At 31.4% G+C, this 24,604-nt stretch overlaps 1 protein-coding gene across 1 annotated transcript in view; it reads left to right on the top strand.

Annotated features, from left to right (window-relative positions):
* Window positions 1–24,604, top strand: part of LOC111034542 (F-box/LRR-repeat protein 16) — a 30,407-nt gene that overhangs the window by 1,929 nt on the left and 3,874 nt on the right. Inside the window, exon 2 of the mRNA XM_022315815.1 lies at window positions 18,391–18,682. Within this exon, the coding sequence (XP_022171507.1) occupies window positions 18,391–18,682 (292 nt within the window). The remainder of the gene's footprint in view (window positions 1–18,390; window positions 18,683–24,604) is intronic.

Consider the following 24,604-nt stretch of genomic DNA (forward strand, 5'->3'; position numbering starts at 1 on the left):
AATATTATATTTTAAGCTTTGATCTTGAGTAAAATAAAAAATATTGTCGTTCAATGCCTATGTTGGCCGCTCCCCGCTATTATTATAACATATTATAGCTTATTTTCAGACACGTTGTGATAGCTGCGTAACTTAATAATTGTATTTCTACTCACCATTCTACTATTTCTTTTTTTTTTTTTAAAGTTACCATTACTATATTATAATAATATAAACTCACAACCTACACACTGACGTGCCAATGTGCCACAGTTTTGTAAATATGATATGGATATTGAAATAACGATTAGAGCACTTTTGAGACCCCGTCCCGCAGAAACTGACCTTCACACGGCAAAACAATACAACAATAAAATTATCATGGTTCACGATGGTATATAGTATATACTATTATTTGATACTACAATGGGTGTTTTTATTGTTCATTTGTACATTTTATGTAACACGATTATTGTTGCTGCTATTGCTACTATGGTCACACGGTGTTTTTTGTTTTTTACTTGACAATTTCGATTTTTCATAAATTATACGTAGTTATGTCATAGCGTTTGATTTAATAAACAATGTTAAGTATTATGTATTAACATAGTTGGTAATTTTTAAATATCTGTTAAGCTTACATCAGCTCCTGAATCAATCTAATAATACCTATGAAAAATGTAAAATGTACTAAACAAAGTTGAACGTTTTATTGAATATGTCCGATTACTTAAAATGTATAACTTATAACACACATTTTACGATAATACTACTGCCTCTAGAACTTCGGACACTTGCAAAAAGACCGGTCGAGTATATTCACTAAATTCCTTATGAGTAAAGACAACAAAGTACTTAAGTGTCATAAATTCTAAAGTATATATAAGTAGTTCATATAACTTTTACACTATAGTATAATAATATTATGTATAGGTATGTAAATATGCAATTTGGTTTTATATTTTACTTACCCATATACATAAAAAATCATATAATATAGTAATAATGAGTATAATACAATTACTATAATGTTTAATCGCTTAAAAGACTATATTATGGGTTTAATTTCTACCGTATATATATAAGGTGATTAATAATTTTTTTATAAGTTTTTGATAGATGAATTATTACAGCTCTATAAAGTATAAATACATATAATTACATATCATATTGTATCATGCATAAGTATATTAATATAATCAACACAAATTATGATAATATATTTCGACACTAAACTCGGATAGTATGCATTTGTAAAATTGAAATTTACTGTAATTTAACATTCAATGTCATTATTTCAAATTATAAACACAATAATAAAAACTTCCCACATTAAATACAAGACTTATAAAACTATAGGTTTAAGTAAAAAATAAAATACAAACATGTATATAATTACGCGTCTACGATTAAACTAGCTGGGAAGTTTATTGTTCTTAAAATCATCTTCAAAAAGAATATTACGTCTATATAATATATTAAAATATGATCTATCTTTATGGTTGTACATTAAAATGGATACAGTATACACCCTTCACCATTAAAATTCATTCTATTTAGCTATTTTAATCATATCAAACCACATCCTTACCAACAGTGCACTCAGCTTTTTATACGTATTGTAAGTTTGAAATGGAAAATTTAAACGCTAGGAGTTTCAACATCAAGGCATTATTTATCTAATTAAATGTCAAAAGGTTCATATTGAAGTGATATTTCTAACCATTCCTATAATCAAATTTAGTAGTAGTTACTTTATATATTTTAATCGTGACTCATGTTACCAAGTGAAAACCGAAACTCAGTATAAAGCTTAAAAAAAAAAATCATGGAATTAAATCCAAAAGAAAATAGTTTTGTAGATTGTGTAATTATTTTTTTTTTCGATTTCCAACTACCTAAACTGAATAAAAGTAAATAACTATTCATTTAATAAACATCAAACAAAACTTATATTCTAGATATTATATAAGACCAACAGTAAATGTTTGGAATTTAAAATTGTTGTTATTGTTTGAGAAAAAAAAATAGACTTTAATCGTAGGATGGCCAACTCGTTTGTTTGCAATTACTTATGATTCATAACTTTTGGGTGCGTAATAGTGGTTCTTGACTTGCAGGGATTGTGTTGGAGGAGAAAAGAGACGGCACATAGCTATTATATATAATAGTACTCGTGTAAGTCGTCACTCACTCAGGTACTAACTATATGCTTGGCGTAGTTTAATTTCCAGTTCACTGCGATTGAATGCGATACAACTATTGGGTCATGTACTCGTGTGACATCCCGTGGAATGCAAAAAATAAGACATTTTCAAAAAAAATAAAGTGGAAATAAAAAAATAAAAAGTTTGGTCGGCTTTATTTTGTTGTATGCCTCCACTTAAATGATGTTGGAAAATAATTTTTACAATGGCATGTATTCAACGTGTGTAATTATTTATTAAGTTTGATTATAATATTATATTGTGCATAATATTTCTATAATATGTATTATATTATGCACAGGCGATATAACTAACACGTTCAAAACGTATTGTCAGCACGACAGCCGCCATTCATATAGATTATAGGTATTATAATTTATAACTTGTATAATAAGAATTCGCAAAAAAATTACCAATACCTTAGCGCATTTACATAATACGGGGGCTTACTGAATTAAAATCTTTCTTACCGTTTTAACATCATGTACGTATTCAATGTATACATGCACCTAAAACACCTCGATCAATTGTGTATAATAATATACGTTAATATATTAGCTATATATTATAAATCTAGTTATATATTTCTGTATAGACGCCGCGGTGTAGCATATTTTTCATCCGTTGTCAGAGTTGCCTCGCCGAGAGGATGATGGAAGATGGACCGATCGGGTCGTTTAAAGGCTGTACGGCTATACATATTAGTTAAAGGGTGAACCAGAAAAAAGATGAGCTGAAAGACGTGTGCGTCTTAATCCAAACAAACTCTAATCAGTTGTCTACCTGTCACCCGTTTTTTTATTTTCCGGTTAAATATAAAGAGCAACAAAAAATAAGTTTAACATTATTCCCTCATGAATTTGCTGAGCCCACATAAAAACTGTGACTGAAATAATAATTGCTATTTCAACCCAATTATATATTGCAGTATACTCGATGATACAGACCTGGTAGGTATAATGTATAGTTGCTTTGCTCACCGATCCGTTTACTCGGGATAGGGTTATGTTGTATAATTTCCGGGTATTACAAGGGTTAAATCACGATATGCCTTTTTAATTAAAACAAATAATTTATTCATTTTTCCGGAAAACATTATCTATCAATTATTTTATGCATATTAATTGATATATACATAGACCTTAACTCTCTTGCAGAACAGTAGCTGTCCGTCTCTACTAAGTATTATGTGAAAATGTGAAATGTGAACATCCTAACCTTTAAGTATTACATATTATTTAATATTTATGTCCAATGAAGAAGTTTTTAAATTTCAAAGTTCAATCAAAAAACTTGCAGTAGATAGTTTATTCATTCATTTTTTTCTAACAACCATAAACTTTTTACAAACTTTAATGACACAATAAAAATAATGCAGTTTTTAATTTATAAAAATATAAAAATAAGATTATAATAAATATTTCGGTCTTAGGAATATAATTAGTACAAAAGTATAGTTGAGCTCAAACTAACGATCAAATTAATGTAATTTTACTATAAATATTCTTCTAATTTTTATGCAATTTTTATAAATCACTAAAATTAAAAATAACGATTAGAATTATAAAAAAGATACCTACTACTAAATGTACATTGGTACCTACTGTTAAAATGGTGTTATGTTTTATTCATAAGTTTATACCACGTGATTAAAATGAATTATGTTTTCATAATATTTAATTACAACAATTCCCACAGACAACAATTTACTTTGGTAAAACTTTAAAGTTGTATATGAGTGTGCCTATACATCGTTTAAAATATGTTCTAAGTACATGTTTTAAATTAAAATCGCTAGTAGGTAAACTTGTTCTGGTTTTTATTTGTACTGTTAAAGTTTTTTAGTTTTTTACACTGATATAAAGTTGTGTTACATGTGGGTCAAGCGTGCACCAAATTTCAAAACTTTTAATTGTGCTGGTTTCATGAATTTACACATGAGAACACAGAAATGATAAAAAAAAATCCATAAAATATATTATATTATTCTCGACTAAGAGATACGCCACAAGGTGAATAATAATGTAGCTGGAACTTACGTCAGTCGGTGAAATGTTTTCGGTCCCATTTTGGCACTTGTGCCATAACACACCTTATGCATTTTAAACAACCCAGAAAAACCATCAGACACCAATAAATTATAAAAATGTGTCGACCGACATTTTAATTATTTTAATCTGATACTTCATTTCAAACGCGATTCAAGTTTAATTTTACATAAAATAACGGCTTATAAATTCTAATTATTTAACAAATAAAAGGGTTAAAAAATTATTCTTGAATTAATAAGTCTTCTGTTCTTCAATTACTGTCTTGAAATAAATGGACTATTTTAAACAGTGTAATTTATACTTTATTTATTAATTTCAATAACTAACCGTAGTCATATCAAATCAATAAAAGTAATAAAACATTATTGAGTTTACCTTTTATATCAAGTACAATACTCGGTGCATACCGCATACGGCTTATCGAATAAATAAAATTGTTGTGTATAATTAATTAGATGTATCTATTACACGTGACACATCATAGCAAATAAATAATAAACCATCTCACAGTTCTCGGAAAGTATATGTTTTTCGTTCAATTATTTTAAAAGCACAATTATTGTCTGTATATGTAATTAATCAAATAATATTTTTTTGCACGGAATATCGTTACGTATTACAATAAATGTTTAGATATACTTTAAAACGGTTTTATATTCTACTGTTTTTGCAGCACAGACAAATCGTATATTTTATTGTTGTAAAAATACAAAATTCCGTTTTGTTCGGTTTTTCGGATACAACGGTCACGTCTGGAATATAATAATAATAATAATAATAATGTATTGTGCTGTGCAGCGTTTTTGTTGTGTTCAGATATCGCCGATATAGTCACCGCGAGTAGCTGCGCCAAAGCGTGATCAATGATCATTATTGTATCTCTGGTGACTGCTGCTGACTGCTAATGTCGCGGTTATCGTGCACGTGTACAACACAATATTATAGTCTCGCGACTCGTTTTATAAGCGCAACAGACTATGTTTTTGTCCATGATGGGAATTAGGTCGTTTGACATTTTTTTAATTAAAAAAATTCGTTTGCGCAATGTCGACCTGCAATCGCACATTTAAGTCTAGATGGCTTTTCATTACAATATAAGCGCGGGACTAGTGTCGTGTTTTTGTAGCGTTATAACTAGTTTTACGGAAAAGTTGGCCCGCCCTGTAAGTTGTAACAATACGATTATAATATGTACATCATACATAGTATACTATATAGTTGTGTACGGTGATGTACCATCAAGGTTCAACCCCCCCCCCCCCCCCGACATTTTTTCGTGTTACATTATGTGGTAGTAAAATAATAACTGTATATTAATATATTAAAAACTAAAATAAAAAACATTGTACCTAATACTAAGTGGACTAAACTAACATCAATGATACTCCGTCTCGGTGGGTTGTAAACCACATCGGAATTCAAAGGGTATTTTAAAATTAGAAAACATTTTTTTAGCTTAACCCCCCCCCCCCCTCGAAATTAATTTCTAGTTACGGCCTTGTGTACTATGGTTATAATTGAATCATTTAAATCAACCGCCATTAAACGACTGTATGCGACTGTGAGAGAAATCAGAGATGTCCGTTGTTGGGGGTACAAAAACTGTGGGGGGGGAGGGTATCATATAGTATAATTTTATTATTTATTATGACGATATTATCATGACGTTTAAACGAAAAATATCCATCGGTTTTTTTCGTAATACGACTCTCTGATCTGCCCGTATGTTATAAATTATAATAAAACGTATACCGACTATAATTGCGAGTAGAGATAAATTTAGTATTAATTATTATTATTGTTATTGTTATTGATGCTCCACATATATTTGAATATTTTACTAATTAGCGGACTAGAACGTTTTATGCCGGCTTTTAGAGATATGAGAACAGCATAAAATGTGATTATCATGCCACACGGTGTGTGTTGTACACTCGTACATAATAATGATATTTCATGTTTTATAGAAACCGACGAGTCTTAAACGGTCAAAACGTACGCATATACCAATGTGTAGGAAGGGGGTTGTTTAAGTCGAAAAGTCGCAAGCTTTCACGGTTATTAAAAGTTTTAAAAATCGTCAGGTGCGTGTACCAATCCAATATACCGTACTTGTTCTGGATTAGTCTATTACCATTTCCACTCGACTGGTGCACAACAATATAAGGTACCTGCAGCATCTATATCAATAATCGAAAGATAACAATACTGCTGAATCTACGTTCATAGCAAGTAATGCGGCAGTACCTACCTGAACATATAATAGAATCGACAGGAAAAACCTTGGCACGCCTTTTACTCGTCCGCTTTCCACAATTTAATCGACGATGCGTGATTTCACTGCAATTTTCAGTACCTAGTGCCGCATTGTCTCGTCGCACCCAAGCCGCAAAGATTTTCCGGGCACGTTTATACGTCCGACTGCAAACGAGCAACGACCCTCGCAGGTGGATCACGGACCGCGGGTAACGGTTCACAAAAAACCTATCGTTTACGCACGTTTGTGTTGTATAACAAGTAGGTGCCTAATAATATATTATTATTATTATTATTATATTGTTGTCCAAGGTCGCCCCGTATATCCTGCACATTGATGCGGGCCCGTCTACGTCGTGCGGGGACCCGCTTAGACGATAAAGTAAACACCATAAATAATAACAATAATATTATTGTTATTAATTTATTATTATTATATCAAAATATCGTTCTAAACACGACGCATATTGTACGAGTACACAGAGTGTTTGGAAATGTCAAATTATTAACTCCCCGCACTTGACTTATTTTCCGCGAGCGCGTGTTTGCCACAGCGTTGACGCACGACACTTAGTAAACTGTCACGTAAACCGTCACTCACGAGTGTACGTGTGTGTGGCATGGTTTGCCAAATCGATTTTTTTTTAGGTATTCTTATTGTACTCGGACAAAAGTTGTTTTTGTTTGCTCTCGCGGTGTCAAAAGTATTTCGGTGGTTTTCGTTCAAAGACCGCCACCGGAGTGGTTCGCACAGCGGGGACGCATTTATCGTGCCCACGATGCTCCTCCGGTCTAAATAAATATATCATATAGATAGCTTGAGATTATACAACACGTGTATACTGTATACAGTATTCCATTATAATTTTATAGTGTTATACTATAGACTATGCCCGTTATTTTCAGCGCGATTTGTAACACAGCGACGACGTAAGATTTTCGCATTTAGGTACGCGCCACGAATATAATATAATATAATATCGATTTTGTACATATATAATACGTATTATTGTCTTGCAGCGTGTCGGCTTTGGGAGACGCACACCGCACACGCGTTCACAACAATTCGGTAAATGAATAATGATATCTCACAACACGCAGAACGTGTACTTATATAAACATATTATATTATATTCACACTGTATAGAGTCTGTGTTGTGTAAGCGTGTTACCTATTGGCTATTCATTATTAATAGGAATAAAACTTACTAACAACTTACTATAGGTAATTACTTAATATTGTCGCACTAGGTCATCAAACTACGACCCTGAGTTACGGTTCTGTATGTTAATCCCGTTTGAATAATAACAATATGGTGTTTAGTATTTACTACTTACCATTGAATCTTTCATTCAAATATACGTGCTTCGATGTGTGTGTGTGTGTGTGTGTGTGTGTGTGTGTGTGTGTGTGTGTGTGTGTGTGTGTGTGTGTGTTACGCGTTATTTCGGACGGCACTCGTACGACAGAACTCTTTAGAATGGTTTTATAAAATTATATATAGCTACATGTGTTGTTATATATGTATAATGCACAGCAATGGTACGCGTGTGGCATTTTACAAATGGGTTTATAACATATAGGTACCTATAAACCTATATAGGGCTTTTAAATATTTTAATGATAATAGAAAACACATGTATACATAAACATAATATATACCATATATAATCCATACTTACCAAATCCGTTTTTTTTAGTGTGTGGTAACTTAGCAGTATTAAGTTGTCCAATATGGTGATATAATACATTCTTGCTATACTTAAATATTACCTAAGTAAACGAAAATTAAATTATACAACATTTATGCATTTAAATATGATAGTTTACTTTACTATTATATTAAAATGTATACGTATGTTTATTTCTATTTAAAATCATATGTAGTCACATAGATACTCTGTTCAGTAATTAAAACCCTTTAACTGAGTTAGTAAAAGCTGATGAATATATAAGTAAAAATTACCTACAATAAAAAAAAATGTATAATTATATATTATTAAAACAAATTACTGATTGTTTTAAGTTTTTTAAACGACGATGACTTGATTATCTCGTTCAATCGATCCTTGCACTGTGTATTAATCAACTTTTACTAACTTATAAAAATTTTGTTTTTGAAATACGTGTTTTTAATAAAAAATTTAAAAACTATCAGTAATTTCTTTAATAATAATAATACATATTTATAATTTTTGTTCAGAGTAATTCGTATTTGTCGTGTATTAATTAGCTTTTACTAACTCAATTTATATATTCTTGGATGTATACAATATTTTTAATAATAACTCGAATAAAATTATGATTTTCAGCCTTTACTGAGTACACTGTACTTACAGACAGTAAATCCTAGCATTACTTAACTAGTAAAACCCAAATTTCCCTAATTTCCCTCTTACGATAACGTTTAATATATATGCATGATAAAATACAATTACATAATATTAAAAATATATATATTTAGGTAATGCATTTTCAGCTTTTCGCTGTGGTCAGTACGAGGTAATAAATTTAAAACTTGGTTTATTTAGATAGGTAGGTATATATTTTATTATGTCATAAAAGAGAGCCGTAGATGTACAAAGATTTATTTACTGGAAAAAGGTCATTCAGTCCTCTAGTTGCATGAGTTTTCATCGACGGTTGTACACTTATGGGAAAAAAATAATTTGTTCTGATGTAAAAATATTGTTATTTGTTAGTATTTTAGTTATATTATACACAGGCATACGGTCTCATTCATTATCAATTGAACTGTCAACGTGCATAATATACGATTGATAGAAACGCGAAACGCGACGAAAACGTGTGTATTGCTATTTTCATAATTCATAATTAATAATAATATATTATGAACGTAGTACGTAGGTATTTAATAAACGATTTGTTTTATTGCGAACGACTAGATGAGTCTATAGCAGCAATATTCGTAATAGCTGGTGATTGAAAAAGTTAACATTAATTACTCGCGATGGACTAGAACCAGTTGAGTATATATGTATAAGGGGGATATCATTGAGATTAGGGAATATGTGACCGCACTCCTGACTCCCCCCCACCCCCTTGAGTGGATTCTATTTTTTTTGCACTTACGTATTTTATTTAACAGATAATTTAAAATTTTTTATAAATAGGTATAATTTCCCCCCCCCCTTGAATCATTACTGACTAGAATACTAGATGAAACATACATTTAATCAAACATAACTATTTATTATACACAAGAAATACTCAATTGTTCTATAAGTGCTTTCATCAATTTAAACGCAAAAGTAGAAGAAAAAGTATATCATACTATATATTATTAAACATAAACCAGCGTCCCGCAGAGTACAGATATTTGAAAATTCGTCAAAGTCTTAAACAATAATTGGAAATCAGACTAGAAAACATAAAGAAACAAACTGTCATATTGTTGTTATTGTTACTACCCTGATAACTACTTACATAAGGTCTGTAGCTGCTGTTACGACAGTCGTGTATACTGTATATTATCCAAGTCCTATATTATTTATAGCCCCCGAAAGTGGGAATCGATGACGAACAAAAGACGAGATTTTGATGATCGTATGTTAAAATAAAAATAATGAACTGTTTACAAAAAATATTGTTTGTTATTTTTTTTGAGGGTGTCATTAAATTACAGATACAACTATTGTAGTGTATCAAAAGGTAGTTATAAGAAAAAATTGTTTAGCACTTGCAAATTAAGCCTATACTAATTATTTCAATCAAAAGTATTAATGCATATTTTACTAATCTTTGGAGGACCATAGTTAATAAACTAGCGAACCAAAATTGATGATTCGACTACCAAAATGTTCAGAAAAAAAAGCTTTACCAGAATCCATTAAAAAATATAGTGGTTACCATTTGAAAAAAAAGTTGATTTTGTTATTGGTACACCTGCGTGTTTAAAAATTTTGAAATTATTATAAAAAAATTGCTTGTTGAAAATAAAGAAACACGTCTTTTTTCATTTTAACGAAATTCCATGTCATCGTTCCATAATCGTCAAAAAACCCCGCGTACAATGACATAAGATACACCCTGTATATATATATATATACATGTATATACTAGATATTAGTTTAATTAATCTAAATTGGGAGTATAACATATTTTCGGGTGAATAATATAATTATATTATTATTTAGATTTGTAGCATTATAATTTTAAAATAAAAACAACTTTTTAACGTGTGTGTGGTAGCCGGTAGGTAGGTATATGATATTTTCGTTGCTATAGGTGACTCTTTGTGTTCTGGCCGTTCTTGGTTTACTATGCTTTTATTAAGACTGTAACTTTTTTAACGTTGCAGTATTAAGCAAATGCGCATTGTAATTTGTGGGAGTTTACTTTTTACATTTCACTAATGGAACTCTTTGATGGCGGTTTATTAATATAATGTCTGTTAGTGGCGCTGTTATAGTGGATACTTAAGTATTTATACTGTTATTCTGTTTTGATTACAAATCGATTTATGGCAAACAATAATTCATGCTTACACTCGCTACTATGTAGTTTACGTCTGAGCCAACCGATACAGACTCCGTACTTTTTAGAGGTATATATTTATTAATAGTGGGGTAAGCGATAAAAGCCGAAAATACCCTACTGGCGGTGGTAGCTTTTGAGTTGTTCTGTAGACTGTAGATTGTAGAACCGACACAATAGAGCTAATACAGTTATTACTTATTATACTATATATTATTAGTATACATATAGCAGCAGTAGACGACGACCGAAATCCCTAGTCAATACCATTAACCACGTGCGCAGACCTTTTCTGGCGTCGCCTTGCTGTGTGCGGCGTGTTCATACCATCGCATACAATAAAAGTATATTATTATTATTATGCACGCATATAATATATATCTTTTTCGTCGTCTCGCCCTTTGCGCAAAGGTCCGTTATTTAGTCGGCTGCAGTGTAAGATAATACACAATATACATGTGTGTATATATATATATATATATACAATATACATGTGTGTATATATATATATATATATATATATATATGTACCCTGTACCGTCGTCGACCCTTTCCTCTCACAGCAGCGGTAGTAGTAGCAGCAGTCTCACTATATATCACCCCCGCCTCGAGGGCAGGGCGCCGGCGATATTATATGGTTGGCACGCGCGCGCGAGCCCGTCGCGTGTTCGAACGATGCCAATAAATTGAATTAGCCGTACGCGAGCGTTTCGTAAATTATATCATATGTATATACGTGCACGGATTTTGGCAATGGCGATGAGTTCTCGAAAAACGTCTTCAAGGCAGTATACTACTCGGCCAGTCTACGACTATAATACGCGTTTATTATGTACTACAGAAGTCTATATACCATGTACATAGTATATAACGAACGTGTCCGCGTCTATAGGTCATACGTCCGCTGTATGGCGAATCGCATACAGACAAAACAGCTCGCACGTTTGTACACGTGTATTATATTATTATAGACCTCGAGAGCGATCCTTGCGCCGATTTTTATGATGCAAAGTTTTCATCAACGACGAGTGATGACCCTCAGACCCTGCACTTGTTCGATCTAACTATATACATGTGCACAGACGTGCCTCGTCGATGTGTATTTCAACCCATTGTACACCGTTATTCTATATACCTATTATGTATAGTCTGCACATCATAGCAGGGTGCACATGCAGTGCATTGCAAATCCGTCCAACCGAATATTATATATATTGTGTATAGTTGCACCCTCTGCAGAAGAGGGGGATTAAGGGTTAGTGCCGCTCTGGAACAGAATATGTATTCTTGCCACCCCTGGAACCCCAACCTCTGCAATATATAGGCTCTTGAAAAGGTAAGACTATCATTAAATCAAGTGGCTACTTTCAACTGAAAAATCTTTTTATGGTACAGCTGAAATACAATAAATCAAAGTTACCAAATTTTGAACTAAAGTTCTATTATATATTTTATACACCTTTTACACATTAAATAAAATATCCTGCAATGAAGAAAAAAAAATGCAAGGTGTAATCAAGTACTCAAGAGGCAGTGTGCATATTTATCAGTAGTGTACCAATTTTATTATTTATAATTTTACTGCGCTGTAACTTAGGTATTAGGTTTAATTACGTTCAAAATATAATAAAATACAAATTAGGATATGATTTATATTTTCTACTTATATAAATACAAGATCTGGATATCTATCCTAAATACCTAATAATAACTTATTAAATTTTACAATACTGTAGAATAATAAATAATATAGTTATACTTTTATACAATTGCTAAATTCCAATACAATTTGAGTGAACTTGACTTTAAAAATAAAAGAAGAAAAAGTGGTAAGAAGTTTTTTGAAAAGTTAAGAACTATAACGTACGTAGAAGAGATGATTCATGGCTCAAGATTTTATCGGAGAAAAAATGTTCAATAGTAACAAAGTATGATTCTATGTAGGGTTGAGGGTTCATCCAGAAAACTGTTAACAAAAACTTAGATAAACGTCAATTATAATCGTTTGCATCACAAGCAATATTTAATTGTTTTAAATGTATGAATGTCAATAATGTCATATTTAATTAAACCTAAAAATGGTAAATATAAAACTAGGAACAATTGGTTCGAGAAAGAAATTGATTTGAGATTTTATTTTATAAATTTATACATTCTAGGTTTATTAACTATATATTCCCGTATCAAGTGTGTATATTACACACTATTATTACGACTAATCGATTATTTTCTCTATCAACTAAAACTTTAAAAAATATAATCTAAGAATACTACGTCACAGCTATTATTTATCAGATCAATAGTATAATATTGATAATTTATAGTATGCATATAACTATATAAAGTAGTACAGCTCTTGAAATGTAAAAGCCATACAATTCGATGCGCAGAATAAATTGTTGTTCAACAAAGGTACCCACTGTAAAAGAATGCCAATAAATGACGAACCGCCATTGAGATATTATTTGATAAATACGGATTTTAATTTTTCAATTGTGAAAAATTCACTTGAAAAACACAGTGCTTAAAATTTAAATACACATCAATTTTTAGGATGCAAATAAAAATTCCCACGATTGGTACCCTGGACACTGGATAGAGAGCATATTATATATATTTAGGTATGTGTATATTGCACCGTCGGGCAGACCGTGTCTGTACCGAATTACGCCTGTCACGCCACCGCATTCGTATAAAACGGATTGAAGGAAAATCAAGGAATGCAATATTATTCTAAAATACGACGGAATGCATGGAATTTACCGAATGGAAACCCTTCAAGTCCAAATGTATTCCTAAGCGAATTCTTATTGCCACGTCGCGTATATTGCCTAAATGCGAATTCCCTAAATCTATATACACATCCCTTACAACTACCGTCCGCCCGACAACGACGACGACAACAACAACAACACAAACAAATCGAAATCGCACTTCCGCAAGACAAATATCCATTTAAACGATTTACATCATCGTCACTCGCCACAATAATAGTGCAACTATATATATATATATATATATATATATATATATATATGAATTTATAAATCACGGATACGTGTGACTTAGGGATACGCAACTTGTTGGGTTTGACGCGTATTGTTTACGATCAATAAATATTATTTGTTTCGAAACGACAGTACCTACTCCATTATATTATTACAGGGATTTGCACCCTAATTATTTATTTGGGTTCATGGAGAGCCAGACGTATGCTCATTATATTAATACTGCTAATGGCCATAGTTAGATATTACCTATAGCTCAAGATAAATAATAAAAAAAAAAAAATGTTACATAATACTATGTAAACTACCTATAACCTATTACCTATCCTGCTTGGGTCAACACGGGTGTTGGAAGTCCATGAAAAATCTTAATTTGAAAACTATGAACCTATATTTAATTTGTGTGATATTATTTCTTGGAATATTATTTTAACTTGTAAAATGTTACTATATGGTGTATCGACATAACATTTACTACATTAGGTATGTCATAATGAGTATTGTCCATTAGTTAGTATAATTATTATACTATTATCAATAGTTGTCTAGACCCAATAATAACAGTTAACAAAACATATTAGGGGTATGTCTAGCCCTAAATTAATTACAAAAATACATAACACATGAAAGTTTTATAATAAAAAACAGGGTTTCGAGAGTTTTTTATTCAAGTTTCAGTTAATTCGAATGTTAAAAATATTCCTGGTTATAAGCGGGTTTTGGGTGTTAATATTTTGAAGTGCTTTTATGGATACGGTTAATTCAGGTGCAAGGCATTATATTAAATTAATACGTCGTCATGATTTCGAGTCATATTTATGCGTACACACGATATTCTATCATCGATCGTCGAGACGTTATTATTTATTATAGACGACACCATACGCATATATTTACGGGGTGAATCATTTAACGCAAGACCCTCGTTATTTCAGAAAGCACTGACGTTTATGAAAATAATTCTCTTACATAATGTTAAGTCGCTCTAAAACAAAACTTTTGGACAAAACTTTTTTCGAATAAAAGAATTAAAAAATGCATGTTGCCATTAAAAATTAAGACATTTAAAATACGATACAATAAAAATAGTAAAAATATATTTTTTAGAAAAATGTTGTTTTCAATGACTTAAAATGACGTTAAATTTTTTTTCAAAAATATCTATAGTTTTTTTGAAACAATGAGCGTCTTACGTCAAACGGATCACCGGTATGATTATATTATATTATTTGAGTCTTGCACCTGAGGTTAGGTTCTTTAGGCAGTCGACGTTGAGTGGAGACGCGTGCTGTTGTATTTTTTTTAATGTGGGCACGTGTTTGTTAAATGCTTTTATATTTATGCACCCGATGAACGAGAAGACGCACCAAAAATATTATAGTTACATTCAAAATGATGTAAACGTATATGCAGATAAATAATACCTATATAATTATACACAACCTATATGGGTGGTGCGTCATGATGCGTGAAATGAAAAAGTTTTAAAACAAAACACAACAAAATGTAAAGACCTAACTCCCAGCACTATAATCCTGGTGGATTTGCGTTTGTGCGACATGCGCGCCCGTTGAAAATTTTAGATGACAATAATATTAAGCATTATTTTTACCTATGTGGCTATGTATATATTTGCAAGTGTACAAGTATATAATATACGATAACAAAATTAATTATAGGTACGGATAACAGACTAGTATCTGCAGTGTGTGTGTATCGATCACTAAATATAATATAATATTGAATGAAATAATTTAAATACGTTTTGTATCTCGTGCAATGTTCGTGGCACCTATATACCACATATATGGTACCTATGCGGACATATAGTAATCTATATCTATATATATCGTCATGGAGCTTTCGAGCTATCGTTTCGTGTGCCGTTCCAATTTATGTATCCAATACACATTATATAATTTACATGGTCATAAATTTCAGTTGAGTCAACAAATTCAATTAATATTTAATTCGCTTACACGGAATAATATGTTAAGTCGTTGAACTGTAAATCCAAACGAAGCGTTGTGGTATGTGTACGTCCGTCGCAACAGTACTATATATGATACCTATACGTACACTTAAATGCATTGTAACACTTAACACGGCGATTTGGACCCTTTTGGACGATGGTCGTATATCTATAGGTATACACATAACACATAATAACACACTATTTCGTCGGTCGTTACTCGTGTTTATTTAACGTTTTAACATCCTATGATAATATAAAATATCCATGTCGTTTTATAAACATTAATTCGCAGCTGCTACGCCATCCTAAGTCGATATATACATCACCCACGAGTCATTACATTAAACATTTTACGTTTTGTAGGACATGCGTATCACACAGTAAATACGTATAGGTATTATATTGTATCGCGACCGGATGGTATACCTCCTGACTCCTATATAATTTTATAATATACCCGATAATATAATAATAAGACAATGAATTCGGATGTGTTCGAATTCGCTTCATATATATGTATGTATATTATACATCATAATATTTAGTCTATGTATATTGTATTTTGAGTGTATTATATATTCAGTATACAGGCGTTACATAGGCGGCACACGAGTTTTTTTGTGAATTCGATTAAGTCGGTAGTCGGTACATACAACAGTTTAACACGATTACCAATGTTTAATTATACATTTTACAGAGGTACGCACAGCGTCAATCAATAGACATTGTGTCATATTACCTAGTTACATATTAATATTATATTTTGTATTTGTTTAATATTTGTGCGTGCCTGTTTGTGAGAGCACCTAAATATATATATTTTATTAGAATATATTATTTATTAAAATTATTCGCATTCACGTATTCTGACGTGTCGCCGAATAAAGTATAATTTAAACACCTTTAAAAATCGAATTATCTTGCACCTTATCCGAACGTCTATAATGAGTTTTTGATTATTTTTGATTAAAAAAAGTCTCTCAATCGCTATATTATGCGCACATAGTTTAAGAATTTCATTGAATTTGTCTTAAAGACTACAGTCGGTTTCACCGTGGCGCCGTGCTGCATATATACAGCGTGTTAATTCAAAATCTTGTGAACGATGAATGAACCGTGTAACAATGCCAATTAACAATGACCTTTGTTGTTATAATGAGACAGTTGAGTCATAACGTTTTCATTGACAAAAATCGGAAACCTGGAACAGGGTAGGTTAACGCGTAGCTGATGGTATATAATGCTTTTCAAGTGACTACACAGCTGCTGCCGCAAGGGAAACTATATTATAGTGAATAAAATATTATAACAGAACAAAATAAATTAAAATCAAATTAATTCGTATGTATTTGCAGACACAAAGGCAAGTAAAATGGCACACGTCAATGACAATATTCAATTAGCGAAACGTAAACACCGTTGTAACAATATAATATTATAGACAAAACTCATAAAATAACATCAAAGGTTTTTCATTAATGTATACATACATTCTTTGGCATTTCACTATAATGACTAGGTACCTATATATATGTGGGTAGTATAGTCGTACGTCTTCTACGGTGCCTTTGAACGCACCAAAGGTTGCAAGAAATATGTTATTGGTGCAAACGACGTTGTGTATATTACTATATATGTGTAGAACCACTTTGTAGCTTAAATCGAATACCCGCAGCTCATATAAAGCAGATGTAGTTACACGAATTTCCGTAAGACAATATAATATAATATCATTATTCCGTGATAAAACGGTTGATAATATACTTCGTCGTTACAACAACTTTTCGATCATCGTCCTTCGATTTAGTATACACGATTATATCGGGTTGTTTTTTATGTAATCGTCTAGAAGTGTAATCGCTTAAGAGTGCAGCAAGACGATTACGAGTCACTATATTCTGATTATAACTGAACTCGTGCATGATCTCCTATATAATATATATGAATCATGAATGTATATCAATTTGCACGAGAGCTTATAAACTTGAAACCAATTGCAGGTATCACATTTCGCACACGTATTATTATTATACTGAGACTCGGCGGGAGTGTTTTTTGCTTTTGTCGATTTCGCAACTTGGGTAGGTACACCGATGTGGATTTTTACTCGTGGTTAGACAGCTATAGTTATCATGAAATAAGTTAATGCATGAAAAAAATACCTATAATACCTATCTAAAAAAAAATGAAATTTACCTATATTATGAAATACATATTCAACAATCTAAAAGATAATATCGATCTAATACAGGTACCAATATGGACGTAAGTCGTTCCGCTGCGTGTAGTAATTATTTAAGCCGCGGGTATAACGAAATATATTGTGTTCTGCCGAATCCGATGGTCGTCATCGTCGGACTTTCGTAATAGCGATGTCAATAAATAATAACGATAATAATTTTTTTTTATCGCACAGGGTGTTTGGCAACTGGAGCTAGTCGGGTGCAACGAAATCACGGAGGCCGGCCTATGGGCATGCCTGACGCCCAGAATCGTGTCGCTGACCCTGAGCGATTGCATAAATGTGGCCGACGATGCGGTCGGCGCCGTGGCTCAGATGCTGCCAGCCCTCAACGAGTTCACGCTGCAAGCGTACCACGTCACCGACGCCGCCTTGGGATTCTTCTCGTCCAGGCAGTCCAACAGTCTGTCCGCGCTCAGGCTGCAGTCGTGCTGGGAGCTCACCAACCACGGCATTGTAAATATTGGTGAGTGATTGTGCTATACACATCATAATACAGCACGCCGAGTGTTTTTGCTTAATATCAAGCTCAGACCGATACTTTTGCGGATATCCGATTTGAGATCACATTTGACTAAAGCCGATGTCCGAACCGTTGGTAAATATTCTAATTCCGCTAGTCGCTGAGCTGATGTCAAGCTTTTTTCGAGTAAAGCCGGGTTCACCGTTACTGTCGATCGAATCGCACTGTAATTGGACGTTACTTTTTTGGTATCGTGTACTAATGACCAAGTTGCAACCAAGTATACCCTGGGCCGTATATTCAATTTTTGCGCCCTCCCACCCCCCAAAAAAATAGATCAACTTTTTTGATTTTTCATAACACATTTTAGTTATAATTATTTATGGTTATGTCATGGTTGTCTATCTACGACAGTGGTTATGTTAAAATAATATTAATTATATAGGTACTCTATATTTCAATGCTAGGACTTATCAGTTATCGTTGATTGACAAATGACGGTATCAAATTATGGCCACATCATAGAACGAATTCTTTCCAAAAAAATAAATGAAATAATATTTTATAATAATATACAATATTATACCGGGCTACAGCGGTGCCCGGCCGCCCCTAAATAGAACAATATTTGGCCGCCCGGGGAAGATGTCCCCATTGCCCCCGTCCCCCTAAATACGACCCTAAGTATACCAATAATTGACTACAGCTCAACTTTTAAACAAAATATATGGCTACCAGTTGTAACTTGTAACCATAAAGTCATCACGCCCTCTCACTACACGATACACAACGTAGCTGTATAAAAAATACCGCTACCGATATTATTCTTCTCTACGATGGTTCTACAATTGATAATATATTTTGTCGTTGTGCACACGATTTTATTTATTTCCCTTTGATGGTAGGTACCCTACAAGGTACAGCGCTTATCGGCTATGAACTCAAAATTGGTCTTACCAACCGATATCGATTAATATTTACTATTATTTAGTATCCCAGCTAACGCAGATATACAACCACTAACTATGATCGAGGCTTTCGAATTCAATTCATTATCTAGGTTTTATGATACTTTGTATGGAAAGAAATCTATAGTCTCGTTCATCGGTAGCATATTTCGCTATATTTATTTAGTGCGCAAGGTGTACGAAATATATTTAACATAATTTTTTTAAGAATTGAAATTTAGATTCTATAGCAGGTAAATTATTGAATATTTTTTGTTTGTTTTGTGGAAGATCTGTGGTAAAATGTATAATATATAGGTACCGTTGTAGGCGATATTTTAATATTCAATTTCATCATATTTTCTTTATTTTTATAATAATTAAATAATATTATCATGATATTTATTAATATTTTATTATATTATTTTAAAAATAGATACATTATTAACGCTTCTATACTTTTGTATTGAATGAAATTCACAGTGTTGAATAATATTTGTATAATTGTATGCATATAGGTACAATTTCAATATATCCATAGTTATTTATTTGTCTGTTTTTCCAACCCGAGTAGATACAAGCACAACATGTAATTACAATAATTTAATGTATAACAGGTTGATTATATTGAAATGCGCCAATATCCATACATCTACATATAACTTAATAACTTAATATTTTTAATACAAATTAATCCATTTGAGTTCCAATTTAATAATGATGTTATAATCGTTGGGCTTACTTTTATATAAACATAAAATATCTGCAGAAGTACTATGTGGATATGACATAAAAATAATAGATCATTTCATTTCGAGAAAACGTACTTCAATAATAATAATTGACCTAAATAAAAACGTGATTTTCTCGTATTTATACAACCGTGAATTATTACAGTTGTACATAAACTTCTTAGAGATCGCTGACAAATAATAATAATAATCACTACAAAAACAAAAAATAAAACGTAGTAGGTTCGAAAATAGAAAACGAAAACTATACGATCATTATAATATTTAACACGGTCGTGCAGAATAAAATCATTACTGACTAGGTAGCGGCAGGTTTCACAAAACTGCGTTCGACTAAATTGAAGTTTATAATAATATAGGTATGCCTACACAACGCACTGCGACGACGAATATCAAATTTATTCAATATTTAAAATTCGCGTCGACATGTGTTGGAGTATATATAACAGGTGTGATTACTTTTTTACTTACTGAACACTATTACGACAACGCAAGCCGTCGACACAGATATTTTTATGTTGCTAATTGCCGTAAGATAATTATACGGGTAAGACGGCTATACGTCTATATGTCATTAATTATTATTGTATGACCATATATTACCTACATATTATTAGTATTATTACGATAATATCGATACCTACATCGAAAATCATAATAATGTAATATTTACTACTAAATAATTGTTTAAGATTACCTACGTCTATTCTACCGCTCGCAGAAAATGCCCTAGGCCCTATCATCATAGAACAATATATATTATATAATTGTTTCAGGGCATTATTGTTCTGCACAAGACGGCCACCACAATTATAGTAGTAATAATATATTGCATCTACGTATGACGTATAATATATATTTTAGATGAAACGTCTTTATGGGTAATCGGTTCGCGTCGAAGAACGAACGAACGGAAATTGCAGCGAAGTTAAGGAGTTATTATGATAATTGGTTTGCAAAACAAATTATCATTACGAGTGAGGTGGCGGATAGGAAATTAAATAAACTGTTGCGAACAAAACTTGCATTACAGTAGTCTATACGGTGTTTACTTTTCACGAAACGAACCGAAAGTCCCGTGATTTTTCATTTTCGTATTTACACATAAAAACCTAATTACATTCTTTTTTGAACGTTTCCCCCGTAGCTAATAAATTACAGCTCCGGTCAAACTGGTTAATGGCCTCTCAATGTCTATAGAACAATATTTCAGATCCGTGGACTATATTATAATGTTATGATGATGTAGTTATTTTTATTAAAACATTTGATTTGGACAGGTTATCAAAATATTTTATAATATATCGCATTTGCGTTTCCCAATCGTTTAATATTCCGAGCGGAACGAGATGTAGCAGGTTTTATCGATGCGTATTTTTTTCCATTCGGTAAACACTTTTCGGGGCAGTAAAAACATCTAAAAATATCCCATACAGCTCCTTTCAAGATTAGAAATTGAACGTGGAAGTCGAAGAAGGTCATTTTTTACATTCCCCGTCAATTTATGAGAAAATTGAAAAAAAGTATAAAAATAATTCTGTAATATCAAAGCATAGTCTCTAACAAAATATTTAAAACATTTTTATTAGTGCTAAGTATTATTCTTTCTCAATTGATAATATTATCACTTTCAAATTTAAAAAAAAATAATGCATCATTATTCTGCAGAACCGAGTTATTTTAAATTGGGTTTGCTGATTTGTTGCAAACGTTACTTATATTATTTTTATTGTTTAACTAATATGCTCTATTCTTGCTCTAATAACTCATTTTATTAGGCTTAAAATGTAATCTAATTTTACAATATGGATTATTATATCTGGATTAAGTTGAGTAAGGTCCACCGCTATAATTTATTTGTACACTTCGATAGTTTTTTTCATTTCTTTTCAAAACTAAATATTTGATGATTGGATTTGTACGTATATTTTATTATGCTATCGTTTATACTACCTTTGTAATTCACAGGTACATATAATATTGGTTTTGATTAAGTTTATAAAAGTAGGTGGTATACTTAAAATTAGTAAACTTATATAATCAGATACAAAACAATATTATTTTCATTTCATATATTATAACACTGATGTATCAATACCTATATTAATAATAATTATTAAATTATTATAGTACAATTATTTTCAAACAAAAACGATGTTTGTAATTAATTAATTGGAATGCAGACAAATATGAAATAAGTCCTTGGTATTTATATATAATACTTATACCTAATTCTTCTATTTATAAATTATATTACGCGTAAATAATATATCATAGGATATATTAATATGTATTCATCAGGCATCAGCTATCTATACATCAACCAAAATTTTTAATAAAGAAATATGATCCAAGTTATAATGCAAGTACATAATATAATGGAATACTGAAGTATGGTATGGTAATTGGGCTGTCCACGATACCTACCTATATATATATCATTATATAATGACTTAACATTCAGGGTTAACAAAGGCTCAATCATTATTTAAGAAATTTACATACCTACTTCACATTCAGACATGTTGACTCACTCTATAAGTATAAATATAACCTTTATGTCATCATTGTTTACCGTTTATACCTACATGTAGTATGTTCATAATACCCACAGTGGCTAGAATAAATACTAAATTGCGGGGCTGTAACTTTTAATTCAAATTGTGACGTACAGTAAAAAAGTAACAATCGGCACTTTATTATTGTATATATTTTGTATGTACTTATACAGAGAAAAAAATGTAGGAATTACGTCTTACATATAGAACACGTGTAAGAAATAAAAACGTCGAAGACATCAAATTAAGTGCCATTTAAGTGACTGACTTTGATAAATGACACATTATAAACGAGAAGAAATAATCGAAATCCTCATGTAAACGTGTAAACACTACACGCCTTTATTGTATTTATTGTTGAACAAATTTATGGTACGTGGTTGAAATCGATGTCGCGTGTAAACAGTAGTCATATAATGTCAGACAGCACTGCGCAGTACCTACAGAGTGATTCACCAAGCACTCTCATCCCCATTTATTTGTCCATTTTGTTATACTTTATTTAAAACCTGATTTTTTACAATTTTTTAGCCCATCACGATGTAATTAGTAGTTAGTGTAATATTATCTACATAATATTATGCATTAGTACTTATTTAAAAGTTACTTGGGTGATGGCATACTAACTTTTATTTAAATCAGGACTTCTTTTTTTTTTACTGGGCATTTTTAAGTAGTTGATTTATTGAAGAATATTGATATATCAAAATCGAAATTTAAACTAGTAATTTCGAAGTTATTATATAAAATAAATTATATTCATATACTATATCCAATGAATATTTGAATAATATACATTAAATATTGCTATATAACATATTTTTTAATTAATGTATGAAAATTGTCTAAATAAATTAGTGATTGGCTATTTGTAACCGGTTCACACTTATTTTATATGATTTGTTATATTATATAGGACATAGGTCCTTAACCCATATTAATACATTCAAATATACAATGAACTGCAATCATCTGTATTTCATAAGACATCAAGTATAAAACATAAGAACTAAGCACAGTCAAATTTTGATAAGGACCTCAAAAAACCACTCTTAATTCTTATTAAACGTCATAAAAAAATCTAATTTTTTTTAAACTAAATCAAATTCTAAAAACAAATGTTTGAATTATAATATATTAAATCACAACCAACCGACGAAGTGTATATATATTTATACACACCACGGTGTACTCGTTTTTTTTAAATTTGCAGTGATCCGCCATCCTTCCGACTAGCCTGTATAATATTAAATTACGTTACCCACACCTATAATATTAACCCCGGGTTGCGAGATGCCCAGATGTCACTATATATATTATATATATACGCCTTCGAAGATTTTGAATACGGGAAGTTGTATATGATATATCAAATAAAGTGTACACTATATACATATATATCTTTTACCTATATTATATATAAAATTAGTATGTATATACGTCTTATTGTGGAGTTTTTTTTAACTCTGCGAAGCATATACGACAAATTATTATACGAAATCCTCTACATGAACAGTGGCAGTATATAGTTGTAAGTCGTAACCACCTGGCCCCTTTATTTTTATTTTTTTTTAAGGAAGGGTGGTTATATAGCGACTGCTTTTATTCGTCCCCCTCGTGTAGGTATCGTTACTAAACATCGCTCGGTCGTGTGTTGGCAAGGGCACG

This window comes from Myzus persicae, unplaced genomic scaffold (genome assembly GCF_001856785.1).
Source record: "Myzus persicae strain clone G006 unplaced genomic scaffold, MPER_G0061.0, whole genome shotgun sequence".
Lineage (NCBI taxonomy): Eukaryota > Metazoa > Arthropoda > Insecta > Hemiptera > Aphididae > Myzus > Myzus persicae.